The following is a 13,941-nucleotide window of genomic DNA, read 5'->3' as shown; positions in this document are numbered from 1 at the left end:
CCACCAAGAATATTGAAGTAGACAGGGGTTCCTGATCTTTCGATGAGAGCTGGGATAACTTCGATTTAGAGAGGAGTCAGCGTTGGTGGTCCACTACAAAAACCACAGGGGCGTTGCGCCTTAGCAATCGGTACACCGACTCTGGATGTTGCTGTTCTTACCATGCCAAGAATTACCTTGAATCTGCTAGCAATCGACGAACAAGTAAGAACAAGATGAACAAGCGAATAACTCAACAATCTAGCCTTGGGATTCGATATGTTACACCAAGGTGAGGTTCTGAATCGAGTAATTCGGGTGGTCTAGCCAACACACGCATTTACAAGTAAGAAGCAAAAGCTATCTTAGTCTAAAACAAAACCCCCCACTTCAAAGTGGCGGTTGATGGTGATATTTATAGGTAGCAAACCACCAGGAGGTGCAAACCCTAACTTAAGATGCAGTCACATGGGCTCTACTGGATATAAGGCTCAAGGCCCATAGCTGGAGGGTCCGAACATATGGTCCAAACATTCTTTGACTGATTCTGAACAACTTCTGTGGAATTTGATGGTGAGGTCAGATCTATCTGAAAGTAGAGGAGGAAATCTTTCCATCAAATACTCATAAGCCTCCACTATCCTCCGGAGTCAAGAGTTATGGCCGATTCAAAATGGTGTTGTTCATTGGTCCGAACTAATGGTCCGAACTTGCTCTTGGTTACTCTTGCTCCCATATGGTTCTTCTCCCAAGTTTCGAAGCATAAGAAAAACATAACAGGACTTTAGTAGCATCTAATTCAGAGAAGAACTTATATGAACAGCTAGAAATGACTTCACCTGATAATTAAGTTGACGTGCTCGAGCTCGAGTCATTAGCCCATGCTATGCAATATGCGTGGTTGTTTCATTGGAAGGGATGTCCTCATCACCATCCCCTTCTTGCATTTGAGTTGTTTTCGACTCAAACTCATTCTCTTCTCCCAAGTATGATTTCAAATCTGCAATATTAAATATGGGGCTGACCTCAAAATATGTAGGCAACTCAAGCTTGTATGTATTATTATTGATCTCTTCTAGCACTTTGAAGGGACCATCAGTTCATGGGAGTAACTTAGACTTTCTTAATTCAGAAAACCTATCATTTCTCAAATGTAGCCAAACCAAATCATCAGGTTCAAAAGTGACATGTTTCTTTCCTTTACTACCAGCAAACTTATACTTGGCATTTTATGCGCTCTATGTTTTCTTTGGTGGTTTTATGCATTTTTAACATCAGTTTAACACGTTGTTTAACATCAAAATGCAATCTCTCCGAAGTTGGCAGAGGCAACAGATCAATAGGGGCACGAGGTACAAAGCCATAAACAACCTCAAAAGGGCATATCTTAGTAGTAGAATGCTGTGAATGATTATATGCAAATTCAACATGAGGCAAACATTATTCCCACAAAACCACCCCTTGATGGTTGCCTACTTTGATATTACAGAAACTTCAGAGCTTCTTTCATTTCTCTTCCCCTTTTGTCTTCTCCACATCCGGACACAGGGTAAATAATTTTCCAGTTACATGCTCATTCTTGATTGCCTTCTTGATTTGCTTTTCCTTATTGCAAAATTTGGTGTAGGTTCGGGCTGGTGCCGAGGAGGAGGAGGGCAGAGGGATCGCATCTATGCATGTTCTTGCTGATGTGTTTGCACCTGTGCGTGTGAAGATGGCTACTATTTAGAATGATCCTGAGTTTCATTTCTCAGGTACGCTCTAACTGCATGCATGCTTGACTTTTTCTGGTGATCTTATTTCCATGCTTGTTGAGTTTTTCTGTTGATCTTAATTTCATACTTGTTGAGTTAAGAGGATTGGTCATGCTCTTTCTGCTCTTGCTTACATTGACTTAATTGCAAGTATATGTGCACTGTCAGACATCAAAATTTGAATTTGATTGGAGCTTTTGTTCTCTGCACCATCTGATACAATAGATTTTTTGTTGCTTTTTTTTTATTTTTCTTCAAATTTTTGTACCCAATCCATCTGTAATATGCTCATAATGCGTTTGTTATTTTAGGCACCATGAGAGCTAATCTAGCTTTAGCTGCTGGTTTTGACTTTGGTACAGGGAATCGAAACTTTGGAGTGCTTCAGCTATAAAGGAATCAAAACTTTGGAGTGCTTTAGCTATAACAATAGGATTTGCAATGCTTTTGTGTTAATAATATCGCCTCCTGAATTTTCTTACCTGAATTTATGCAAGTGCATCCTAATGGTTTTGCTAAAATCATGCTTCACTGACAATGAATGATGTTGGAATTTATGTTTTTTAGAAGATTTTGCTTATTGTGGTGCATAATTCGTTTAACTATTTTTAAATCAATTGCGTCTTTATCGTGGGAGCATAATCAGGTAAGTTAAAGATTGATATGGCAACACCTACTATATGATTTATGCTTGTATCTCACTCAAATAGTCAATATGCATCGGAGGAAACCTTGCACATCTGCACCATGTTGATTCCAAGGGTAAGCTACTTAAATTGACCATACAGGAAGTTGCACTAAGCTTGTCGCTTCATGCTTGTTCCATGTTAACTAGTGATATATCTTTTTACGCTCGTCTTGCATTTTATTCTCTAATTGAGAGTTGGGCCAATTGAAAAAATAATTAATTAACTTTTATATTCAGTTTAGAAAAAAAAGATGTGATACATAATTAGTGTACTGAAATGATTACAAAATTGGTCAGACTCTTGAATTAGGAGCTGAGGCTTATCTACTGTTACCAGAGTTGAAATCAAAAGTCAATACTATCAAACTTTTGTATGACACCTAAAGAATAAGTTAATAGTGATACTCCGAGACTACTCTAGAATTATATTTTCTTTTGTATGAAACAAAGACAGTAAGTAATTATGGTACAACCCTTGGTCATAAAGACCGTCTATAAATTGTGATTTTATTCTAGCATGAATGATGAGAGACAGGCTATGTACTTGAAGGGATACAATGAGGAACAAATATATATAGCAGATAGAGTATGTTTTATTCTTCAGCTTTCCTTTCATTTGCACTGAAATACTTAGCAGTTCTGCACTAGTGAATGGATTTCATATAAAAGCTCTTTGTCCTCAGTAATTGTTGTGCACTTGATAAACAAATTATAAAAAATAATCTAAACACTTCAACTCAAGATTTTTTGCATAGTGTAATTAGTCTTAGACACCATGTTTAAATTTTAGCTTGATACAAATCAATCAATCAGTCTTATTAGTCTCCAGCATGTAGTCATTATATTTTGTTTGGGGTAAATAGTAATGAGTGGACAAGTTATTTTTCCATCTCGTTACATGTTTAAGATTAAGATGCTTTTATTATAATGTTTTTCTTCGATGAATTAGTGTACAAATTGGTCTGTAGAATATGAATGTTGTATGGTGCAAAATAGCGTTACAGCTTGTTGTGTCAATTTAGTCAACTATACTACCTGTGAAAATTTTTGGTTCATGTTGCAACATACGGACATGTAACTAGCTAAATCCAAAATTTGCTAAGCAATAACTTCAAGCTAGGCAGATCCAACAGTCCAATGCAACAAAACAAAAATACCAATAAATGTAAAGGATCGACACCTTTGCCCATATAAAGGGAGTAAATCGTTATGCCAATAAAACATAATATCTTCCAAATCTAGATTTCTTTTCCTAAAATTTGCATAAGGTGACCCTGCGTGGGACCTTCTTGTCAATCGGTGGGACCCATATCAATGGCGGGTACTATCATAGTTTTCCCGCGATTCCTCTCCCGCACAAGGCACCTGCCGCCCCCATATCCCACATGCCGGAGCCCCACACATCGGACGACCGAGAGCGTCCAGCATGGCACTATTGGCACAGTACCCAGCCCATGGTAGGAGGGACCACATTCTTTTCTTGTCTTCCCCCTTTGCCGCCTGTTGTGCTGCCCTGTCGGGATAGCAAAAGTTATCCATTAGATTAATAAGATCTTATAAAACTGTATGTATAAGTAGATTGAGCTGAATTATATTTATTAAGAAAGAAGATTATTTAGCTGGTTATATCGGTCTGGATAGACTAATTTGGGTTCTTATTGGGTTGACTGAATCTAAGATTTAAAGATAATTTTATAATATTGATAAATAAACTTATTTACTACGTTAAATCAAACTACAGGGTAAAACTCAAATTCTCAATCTATAATAACACCACATTTACATCGATTAACTAGGACAATAAATAACTTCTTTTTAAAATTCAGCCAGGACCGGAGAGACGCGGGTAACCAAAAATGCCCCGTCTCCCTCTGCCTGCCTCGTCACGCATCTTTTGCACCTCGCCCCCTCCACAAGTTGCCTAATTATTCCTCGAGTGCGTGCGCGGAACGGAAACGGATCCCGCCGGCTCCTTCCTTTCGTGTTGCTGCTGCCTCTCCGTCACTTCCAAAGACACAGAAACCCGACCCTGAGGAGGGGGAAAATTGGAAACCCTCGAGGCCTAAATTGCAGCGGATTTGCGGAGGCGGGGACGGGAGACACAGAATTGGGGCGCGGATCCGTCGGGTAGGAGCGGCGGGGGCGAGATCTATGCGCGGAGCCGGAGGGGGAGGAGGAGTGGGCTGAGCAGGGGAGCGGGTGTGACAATGGAGGAGGCGGAGGAGACGTCGTTCTCGGTGGTCGTGGTGCTGGTGGCGCTCGCGGTGGTGCCAGTTCTGGTGCTGGTGGTGCGGAGCCGGTGGCGGCGCGCCGCGGCGCGGAGGGAGGAGGTGTGGCGCCTCTCGCGGCTGGCCGCGGAGGAGTCTGAGCTGGCGGAGCGGGAGTCGGTGATCGCGTACTACTCGGAGCTGTTCCCAGGCGTGGTGCAGGCCGCGGAGGTGCCCCCGGCGCCGGTGTGGGCGCTGCCGCCGGTGGCGGTGGCTCCTGGTCCGGCGCAGGAAGAGGTGGAGGTGCAGCCGCAGCCGCTGGTGGGGGCCAAGGGGGTCTGCGCGGTGTGCTTCAGGCCGACCACGTTCAGATGCAAGCAGTGCAAGGCAGTCAAGTACTGGTGAGTGGGCTGAATCCCTTCTCCTGATTCCATTTCCAGTTTGTTAAATTTCATCCGGTGATTGTGCAATTGTGGGGAGACAGTCCGCGATTTGTACAATCGGGAGTGGGGCTGTCTTGTATTTGGTATTATTATGGGTGTTGGTAACATGTGATGGGGCTAGTAGTTCCGCAAAGTTTTAGTCTTTACCTCAAACTTTGTGTGCCGCAAGCAGTAGTGCTTGGCAACTGAGTTTGGGCTTTCCGAACCCTCCACTTAGTCTTTACCATCTCCAACCATATTCCTTTCGTTTCGTTCCCTTCTCGATTCCCTTCCCCGTTCTCATTCCCTTTATTTTCTCTCATCTCTAACAGCTTCCCTTCGAGGGGAATCGCGAAGGGAAAGGAGAGAGAATCCCGTCCTAGAGGGAATGACCTTAGGAATACCTTCGTGACGGGAACCGTGAAATGAAACCGTTGGAGCGTTGAAGGGAACGAAAATCCCCATCGTGAAAGGATTCTGGACCCTGAAGGGAAACTGTTGGAGATATGTCTGTTTGTAATTTTGGATTTGGGATAACCTCAGGTGGATCAACAACATTGCTAATAGAAACTTGGATTTGATAGAATTTCGCTTGTGAATTGGTCAGCTATCATATTACTGGAAATTATCTAGGATCCGTGATGGCTTATTCCTTATAAAGTTAATTGTTTCGGTTCCCTGACTCCAAGTCTCTGCCTCTTGGTTCCTGCCAATTTATCTGGTTCATTGATTTTGATCAATTTATTAGGCCACAAACTGTCTTAGGTTATTAGCCATCTCATTGTGGCGTCTCATGTTGTTTAGATGAGGGTGTTATACTGTTATTATTTCCATGCCACAATATTGTCGGTTGTCATGGACAGTACTGGCATTGATCTGTTGCAAGATGTATCCTACGCAATGAGCAAGTGTGCTAATGGTGTCAACATCTGTAGAGATTCACCCATGACCCATGTGCAAGAAAATGGTTGGAACTCTATGTACATACTGAAAATTGCATAAACCTCCAAATTAATTCCTTACTTCTAAGTAGTTTGCATCTATGCAAAAAATGTTGTGTTTTCGGACCATTCAATGCCCCGAACATCATTTATTGTGACAGGAGGAGGTATCGTGACACCATCATTTGATGGTGAGTAAATGCACCAGCTAGCCACCAGTGCTACAATAATACCTCACACTTAATAGTTTTTTTACAACAGTACAGCTGCCAAATATTAGCGGAAAACCTTCATGCACTGACCCTCATCATCCCACATTGGTCGATCAACCTAGGAACTTCAAGACTATTTTATCATTGAGAACTTGTTTGCCTGTGGATAAGAAGTGAGATGCCAGCATGCTATAGATCCATCATGCATCTGCTTGTCCTGAAGTTTATGTGGTATATTTCTTAATTTATTTTTTCCTTGCTAATCCTTCATTTAATCATTTATTTCCATTAGTGCTTTTCCTGTGGAAAGGAGTGGTGTGGGCATCCATCGCTTCGTGTGCATGTGTTTCCTGTTAGGTGATATGATACTTTGTAATAATTGCTTCCTTAGATCATTAAAATGGTAGTATTTGACATTTAGAGAAGAAAATAGGAAGAATGGGAAGGGGAAAGGATTGTGTCACCATGTGGAAACAGCATGCATGCTTTCTCTCTCTGTGTGTGGGTGGGTGTGGGTTGGGGGGGTGCGGTGTTTCTTGCGGATACTTCATATGATGTGCAAAGAACGTTGAGTGGTTGAGATAGAATGATGGGTGGATTGGATGGGTCCTGCTTGTGTTTGTGGGATAAGTTTCCAACGGACATCTGCGAGTTATCATTTTTTAATTCCTAAACAATGTTTCACTTTGTGTGTGGTCCATAAGATCAGCAACTCTGTTAGCTTCTCAACTTCAATGACACCTTTCTTTTTGCAGTTCCTTCAAATGCCAGATAGCCCACTGGAGACAAGGCCACAAAGATGAATGCCATCCACCAAGTGTTAATACTAGGCCTGATGATGAAGGAAAAGTTGAACAGGGAAGAGCTTCTGAAGAAAATGTATTAGTTGGTGTAAAATCGGTTGCTGTTGGATCTGAAACTTCTGATGCAAACCGTGACTTGAAGAGTTTAAATGGTAAAAGTAAACATCTGCCTTTAGAAGAGGTATGTGCCAGCGCAAAGGTTGCTGGAGATCATCATTCCAACAGCACGGGCAAAATTTCTCAAAATGCTCCACTATCTGTTGACAGTAGTAAGATGCGATCAAACATCAAACATGCAGATTTTGTTGAAAAGGTTTCTTCCACTAAGGACTTAGATGAGGCGTTGCCATGTAAGTCTGAAGCTTCTGCAGCGGAGATAATTGCTCATAACAGTTCTGTTAATGAAGAATCCTCTGATCGTTCCAAGGAACACTATACAGCTCAGACAAGTAATAGAGAATTTGAAGATAATAGCAATCCTCAAGCTGCTGCATCTGTTGTACTGGAACCCAAAAGTTCTAGGACTCCTATTCGTGTGGAAGTTCAGACGTCTGAAACAAAACCTGTTGGTAATGACAACATTCAGAGCGCAAAACCTGCTTTGACGGTTGATAAAGTTTCTTCTGTTCGTGGGAGATGTTCTGTGACACCTAATCCATTGAAAAAGGCTGATGATCTTTCTGATAGAATATTTAAATCATCAGAGAGATCAGGTTCAACAGCAAATAACCTTGCAACATCTTTGAAGAAAATTGTCAGGCAGCAAACAGCACCAAAAGTTGTGAGGCATTATCCATCAGAATTGGTAAAAATAATTGAATTTCTCTTTATACTTAGCATTTATTTTATCTCTTCTATTTGCTAATAGTTCTCTTTTGTGTCAGACACTCTTTCCATATGAACTTTTCGTGAAGCTCTACGACAAGGTTGAGTTGCACCCTTTTGGTCTTCATAACCTTGGCAACAGGTAAACAGTGAATTGTTTTTGAATAGTAACAGTAGGAAGGTTAACTGCAACGCATATATGTCTTTCTGTTAAGTTTATCCCATCTTCTTTTTATCTTGGCATTTGTAAATTTTTTAGTTAATGCTCCTAATATATTGGCATTTATCATCCATTAAAGTCTGCTTTGTGCATAGAAGGTGACACTTTTAGTTGGTTTATAGCCTGAGCCAACCATATTAACACCTAACTTGTACCTTTCCATTGGAGCTTAGGCTAAGTGAGTTGTTTTGGCTGGACTTATATTTGAATAAATGTTCTTCTTCACTTTCTCTAATTCGTATTTTTCTTTTTCAGCTGCTATGCAAATACTGTTCTTCAGTGCTTGATGTTTACTCGACCACTTACAACATATCTTTTGGAAGGGCTTCATTCAAAAAATTGTAATTTTCCACTTCTATGTATGTCACGACACCTCTTTTACCATGCATTTGAGTATTTATGTAGTACCTCTTGTGTTCTAGGTTCCAAAAAGGAATGGTGCTTCATGTGTGAATTTGAAAAACTCATTGTGGAGGGCAAACAGAACAAGACTGCTTTGTCGCCAACTGGAATACTCTCTCATTTGCACGACATTGGCAGTAGCTTTGGTCCTGGTAAACAAGAAGATGCTCATGAATTTCTTAGGTAAGGAAGCATTTATTGTTTGTTATATTTTTTGTTGTGGCTAACTATTGTGGGTAGGTGGAAGAAAAACGTGTGCACTATGGTTGGGCCCTTTTACTACCTGTGGGCTGTGGATGAGCTCTTTTACCATTGTAGCTTATTTAGATGTCCTTCTACTGGGACTAAATTTGTAACACAGAAGCATTATTTACAATTAGGATGTTGAAACTCTGTTTGATTGTATACCTACACCTTTTTAATTTGATTTTTCTTATCCTGTTTGAACCAAATGCAAGCTGCAGGTATCATTCAGTACTTGTTTTGAATTTTCCCCCAACCGGTTGCTTATTGCCGTTCACACCATGGAAATGCTATGTGAATTACTACTTAGAAAACTCCATAGAAAAATAGACCCACAACAATTTATTAGGGTACTTTTTTGGATCAATTTATTTGGGTACTTTAGTGTCTCAAGTGACCATATCTTAAGCGAAAAGCTTAGTTAATTTTATTGAACTCTTTTATTTCCAATAGTTCTTTGATGTAACAATAATACCTGATCTGTTTACAGGTATGCCATTGATGCTATGCAATCTGTGTGCATTAAGGAAGCTAGAAAAGGAGGTGCTCATCGGTCAGCGGACGAAACAACACTCGTGCAATTAATATTTGGGGGCTATCTGCGATCTAAGGTTTTCTTAACCTGAAGCTTTTGTTTATTTTGATATATTCAGTTACCTTTAACTAGTTATCTAGTGAACTAACCTTTTTATCTCCCTATTGATTGTTTATTCCTCTTTCTTTGATTTTCCCCTAGATAAAATGCACTAGGTGCCGTGGTATTTCTGAGCAATGTGAGCGTATGCTGGATCTCACTGTTGAAATAGATGGTGACATCAATTCACTTGAAGAAGCACTTGAGCGGTTTACATCCACTGAAGTCTTGGATGGAGAAAATAGATATCAATGTATCAGGTTGTGTTACGCTTCTTGGTCTTTTGTTCTTGCATGTGTTCATTCTGTGTCCTTTTGTGTTTGTTACGTTGCTCATCTTTTATCTGTGGGCCATCCTCTAGCAGTCAGTGAGAAATTACTATACAAAGGACTTAAATTATAGTGTTGCAATATAATTTTAAAAGGTAGATGCCTGCACCTTTAAGGCCACCTTCACTTATACATGTACGGCTGTACCTCTAAGGTTGTCTCATTTAATTTTACAGGGTTGGTATCTGCATATCAGTTTGTTCTAGTTGCTAATGTTGGGGTTAGAGATTCTGCAATTCTTTGTTATGTCTTTAGAGCACTAGCATATTAGAAATTTGCATGTGTCTTCATACACCAACTGTATGACAATCATCTATAAATGTTAAAAATAATACCTTTCCCGTGGGCCATTTGAAAAGAACGGTGGGTGGGTTCTACAAGTCGTGCTAAAGTTTGCTAATTAGAAGCCATTTGTTGCAACTAATAATTAATTCAATATGTTAGTAATGTATCCCCACTTCATTTTTAATCACTTTTGTGTAACTTGAGCTTGATTCTTTTGCTCCTAATTCTGACACTCCTAACTCTACTCTGCGTTGTCAGATGCAAATCCTATGAGCGTGCTAAAAAGAAGTTGACAATATCAGAAGCGCCGAATGTACTGACGATTGCATTAAAAAGATATCAGGTACATAGATTACTATGTTTCACAGTATTTACTCGTCCTTGAAACTGCTATATGAACACTATCGCAGCGAAAGAGGGACAACTGCAAGTAGAACACTAAAATAATTGTCATTTTTTTCTGTATTCATGACTTCATGTGTTTTAGTTTTAATTAGTTTCATAGGAATTAAATTTTATAAAGGTACACTAATCATCCCTTTTTTGTGTGCAGTCTGGCAAGTTTGGGAAGATCAGCAAAGCCATCAGATTTCCAGAGACCCTGAACTTGAATCGCCACATGAGCGCAACTGATGACTATTCCCCTGTGTACAGCCTTTATGCAGTGGTTGTTCATCATGATGTCTTGAATGCTGCCTTTTCTGGTCATTATGTATGTTATGTTAAGGACACACAAGGAAAGTGGTACAAGATAGATGACAGTCAGGTATACTTACTCTTTCTGGACATCTCATGATTCTCTTTATGTGTTAAATAGTTACCTTTCAGAAATCTAATTCTATGTTAATACCTCTGTGCCTTTGTCTTTTTGGTAATCCTGTTTTCATATTTTGTTTTCAGATATAAGAAATGGACTATACTACCTTATTTGAAATTTGGAATAGTGGTCAGACTATGCGTCTTTTAGCATGTGATGATAATTTATATGCTTGGAAGTTGGAACAGAATAGTAAACATATTATATGTCAACAATCACTGCCCTGATGTTCCTCTTGCATGAAAGCTACCTGTGCTGGGTTATTATCGATGAGAATCAGTTGTTGTAGTCTTCTCTTCTAAATAGCTGGCCTTTGTTGTATGCAGGTCAAATCTGTATCTCTGGAAAATGTCATGTCAAAGTGTGCATACATGCTGCTGTATGCAAGGTGAGTACCAGGATTCTTTTATCTTAATACCAAATACTTCTGTGTATGCCTCTCAAGATATTTATCAGGACGTTCTAAATCCTATACTAACTAATCAGGTGTTCACCGAGGGCACCAAGCTCTGTGAGGCAAGCGATGAATGGTCAAGACCCATCACGTGTGAAGAAGGCCAGGCAGAAGGTAATTCCAGGGGAGACAACATTGCGACGAGGTTCCTTCAACAGACACCAAGGTGGCCAGCTGCATACAGATCGTATCGCAGATGACCATACCCATACATTCGACGAATATGGAGATACACCATATCCACCAGCAGAATCTCCAAGTCCAAGCGAGAGTTCATCGCTTTTCAGCAATTCTGATGCAGTGTCGCACAGCACCGATAGCAGTGACAGCACAAGGAATTCAACCAGTACTGAGGAGTATGAATACATATTTGGAGCCTCAGATAAAATGTATCCAGGAGGCCCCATGGTAGCATCTGTGGATAACGACTATACGACATATTCCCGTTCAAGGTCCGGCTTGAATACCAGCTCATCAGGTCGGGAGGTGGATCTGGCAGGCAATGCCGAGAGGTTTGTTGATCACAAGCTTCAGGGCACCAGAGGGGGTTGGGTCGAGGGCGATGACCGCCCATCCATATTGTATACTGACAGAAGTAAACAACACTTCAGCAGCAAGTTAACAGACCGATATAGGCAGTTAGATAGGACTGGACATGACCCTGGAGAAACCAGGGGTAGTGTTTTATTGAGAAGACCGGCTAGGTAAAGCACTGCCCAACCATTTTATTGATATGGAGAGTTTGGGTTGTAGAGGAATAATGGTGTAGCCTGTAATTTTATCTCGTTGCAATGTGAAAATGAAATGTGGTAGTTGATAAAAATGAAAGGAATTTCTGTCGTGCGTCCTTCTGAAATCCTTTGAAGCATTCAACTTGGTGCCTCAAGGTTGGCGCGACGAGTTGCAAGGTTGCATCGTTGGTCAAAACCAAAGGTTCAAATAAATAAGTTTTTGTCTAGTTGGGAGGTGAAAGTTGCAAGGTTACAGCATGGAGCATGGAACACGAGTTCTTTTCCGACTACCAACTGTTGGCAGGAAAAGCCTTTGAGTAGCACATGCTTTTTTATTTTTGGTAAAGACTTTCTTCGGTCGTGTGGACCGTTCGCACGCCGCTTCCAGCTAACTGAACAGACTCCTAGGACCAAACTCATAATTTAATTATCTGCTACTCCCACTGAGCTGCACCGATCCCTCTCCGCACGCGAGAAGACGGAAGAGTAATTACCTATTACTCTCACTTGAGTTACCCCCTGTCCCTCCCCGTAGGTGAGAAGATACGAGAGAGGATTAGGGTTTCGACCAGAGTGGCGGCTCACCGGATCCCCGGCTAGCCCGACGCTACCCTAGCTCCCTCGGCCTCCTCCGCTTCGGCTTTACCGGTGGCTGCTGCAGTTGATCGTGTCCACATCATGTTCCTCTCTATGGATATCACCCTCTTCACGCCCAGGATCGAGCACCTCGGGTTCACCGAGGATGCGGACGACGACGGAGATCACTTCCATCTCCCGGGACTGCCTCGAGCTCGAGGACGCAGAGCCATATCGGCCACTCGTGGCCTCCACCATGGCGGACGATTTCGAGTGGGATGGCTGCTTGGGACTTGATTCGAGGCCAGAGGAGAGGAGCTCACTTTGGGTGGTGTGGTGCTGGATCTAAAGGTCGGAAGGCCGAGGAGCCACCCTGGCCGGTGCGCATGCAGGCCAGGGCTCGTCGTGTTTGAAACATAGTCGCAGCTCGCTAGTGCGTGGCTATCTCTGCGGCAGCGTGCTCCATCCTGTCGCCGATTCATCAGCCGTCGCGCCCATTGGGTTGTGCTTGCCTAGAACCCAATCCGGTACATCGCATCTCTCTCTCTCTCTCTCTCTCTCTCTCATGGACAGATGGTGCAGTACTGAATTGAAATGGGGGTCCAAGGATTGGCTATCCCAAATAGAAATCCTTTCCATGTCTCTCAGTTTTTTTCTTTTCATTTTCAAATTTGTCCAGGTTCTATTAGATTTAGTTACGTTGAGTTAAATTAATCTCTTTGTTGATTTCATAAGATCGATCCTTCTTTACGTGATGTTTAATTTGCAAATTTGCTTGATTGGCTAGGTAAATGAGCTAGAGTTACTCAGCCTGGTTGCTTCGATACTGTCTCCACTGTTGCTGGTCATGGGGTTTGTATGAAATACATAACTATTGCTTATGCTTTCATTATTTTGCCACTTATCCTCCGACTGATCTTAGCTACTTATGCTGGTCGACAAATAGGTTCATGCCGTCATTGATTTGTTTACTCAGCCGCTTTTGATACTTATCCTTTTATCTGATAAAACACAAAGTGGTGCATTCATTTAACTGTGCTCTAAATCGACTGATTCATTCCTTGTTTTTATTTTTATTTTTGGCTCATGTTATTTGGTACTTTTGTGCTATGTGCAGTCTTTATACTTGCCCAAGTTTTCATCTTAGGTGTTTGGGGCCTCCATTTCATATGGATTAATGTCATGTATGCCATCGAAATAGAACCCCATGTGATCATAAAGTGCATGTTGTTGGTTCTCATGGTTCTCTCAAGTTGTCAGCTCTGGTGCAAGTTCTGGTCTTGGAATGGTCTGGAGTAGAGCCCTTTCTTGAAGCATTGGTGGATTCACGTGATTCGGTTTATGATTTGTAGTTTGTGGAGAAGGTGTTCAAGTTAGCAGTGTTTATCACGTTGTTTTTGCTTGGTATTGTAGTTGCAC

The 13,941-nt window shown here is 41.4% G+C and overlaps 1 protein-coding gene across 1 annotated transcript; it reads left to right on the top strand.

The window, feature by feature from the left end:
- The first annotated feature begins 4,339 nt into the window (after window positions 1-4,339).
- On the top strand, window positions 4,340-12,149 carry LOC133898850 (ubiquitin carboxyl-terminal hydrolase 17-like). Its single transcript, XM_062339637.1, has 11 exons — window positions 4,340-5,029; window positions 6,959-7,811; window positions 7,891-7,973; window positions 8,307-8,392; window positions 8,474-8,636; window positions 9,187-9,307; window positions 9,433-9,590; window positions 10,203-10,287; window positions 10,498-10,710; window positions 11,088-11,149; window positions 11,248-12,149. Exons 1-11 carry the CDS (start codon window positions 4,629-4,631, stop codon window positions 11,921-11,923), a joined length of 2,901 nt encoding a protein of 966 aa, XP_062195621.1. The 5' UTR covers window positions 4,340-4,628; the 3' UTR covers window positions 11,924-12,149.
- Window positions 12,150-13,941: the final 1,792 nt, after the last annotated feature.

This window comes from Phragmites australis, chromosome 18, assembly GCF_958298935.1.
Source record: "Phragmites australis chromosome 18, lpPhrAust1.1, whole genome shotgun sequence".
Lineage (NCBI taxonomy): Eukaryota > Viridiplantae > Streptophyta > Magnoliopsida > Poales > Poaceae > Phragmites > Phragmites australis.
The sequence above is the reverse complement of the archived record's forward strand: the minus strand, read 5'-3'. Positions and strand labels throughout refer to the sequence as shown.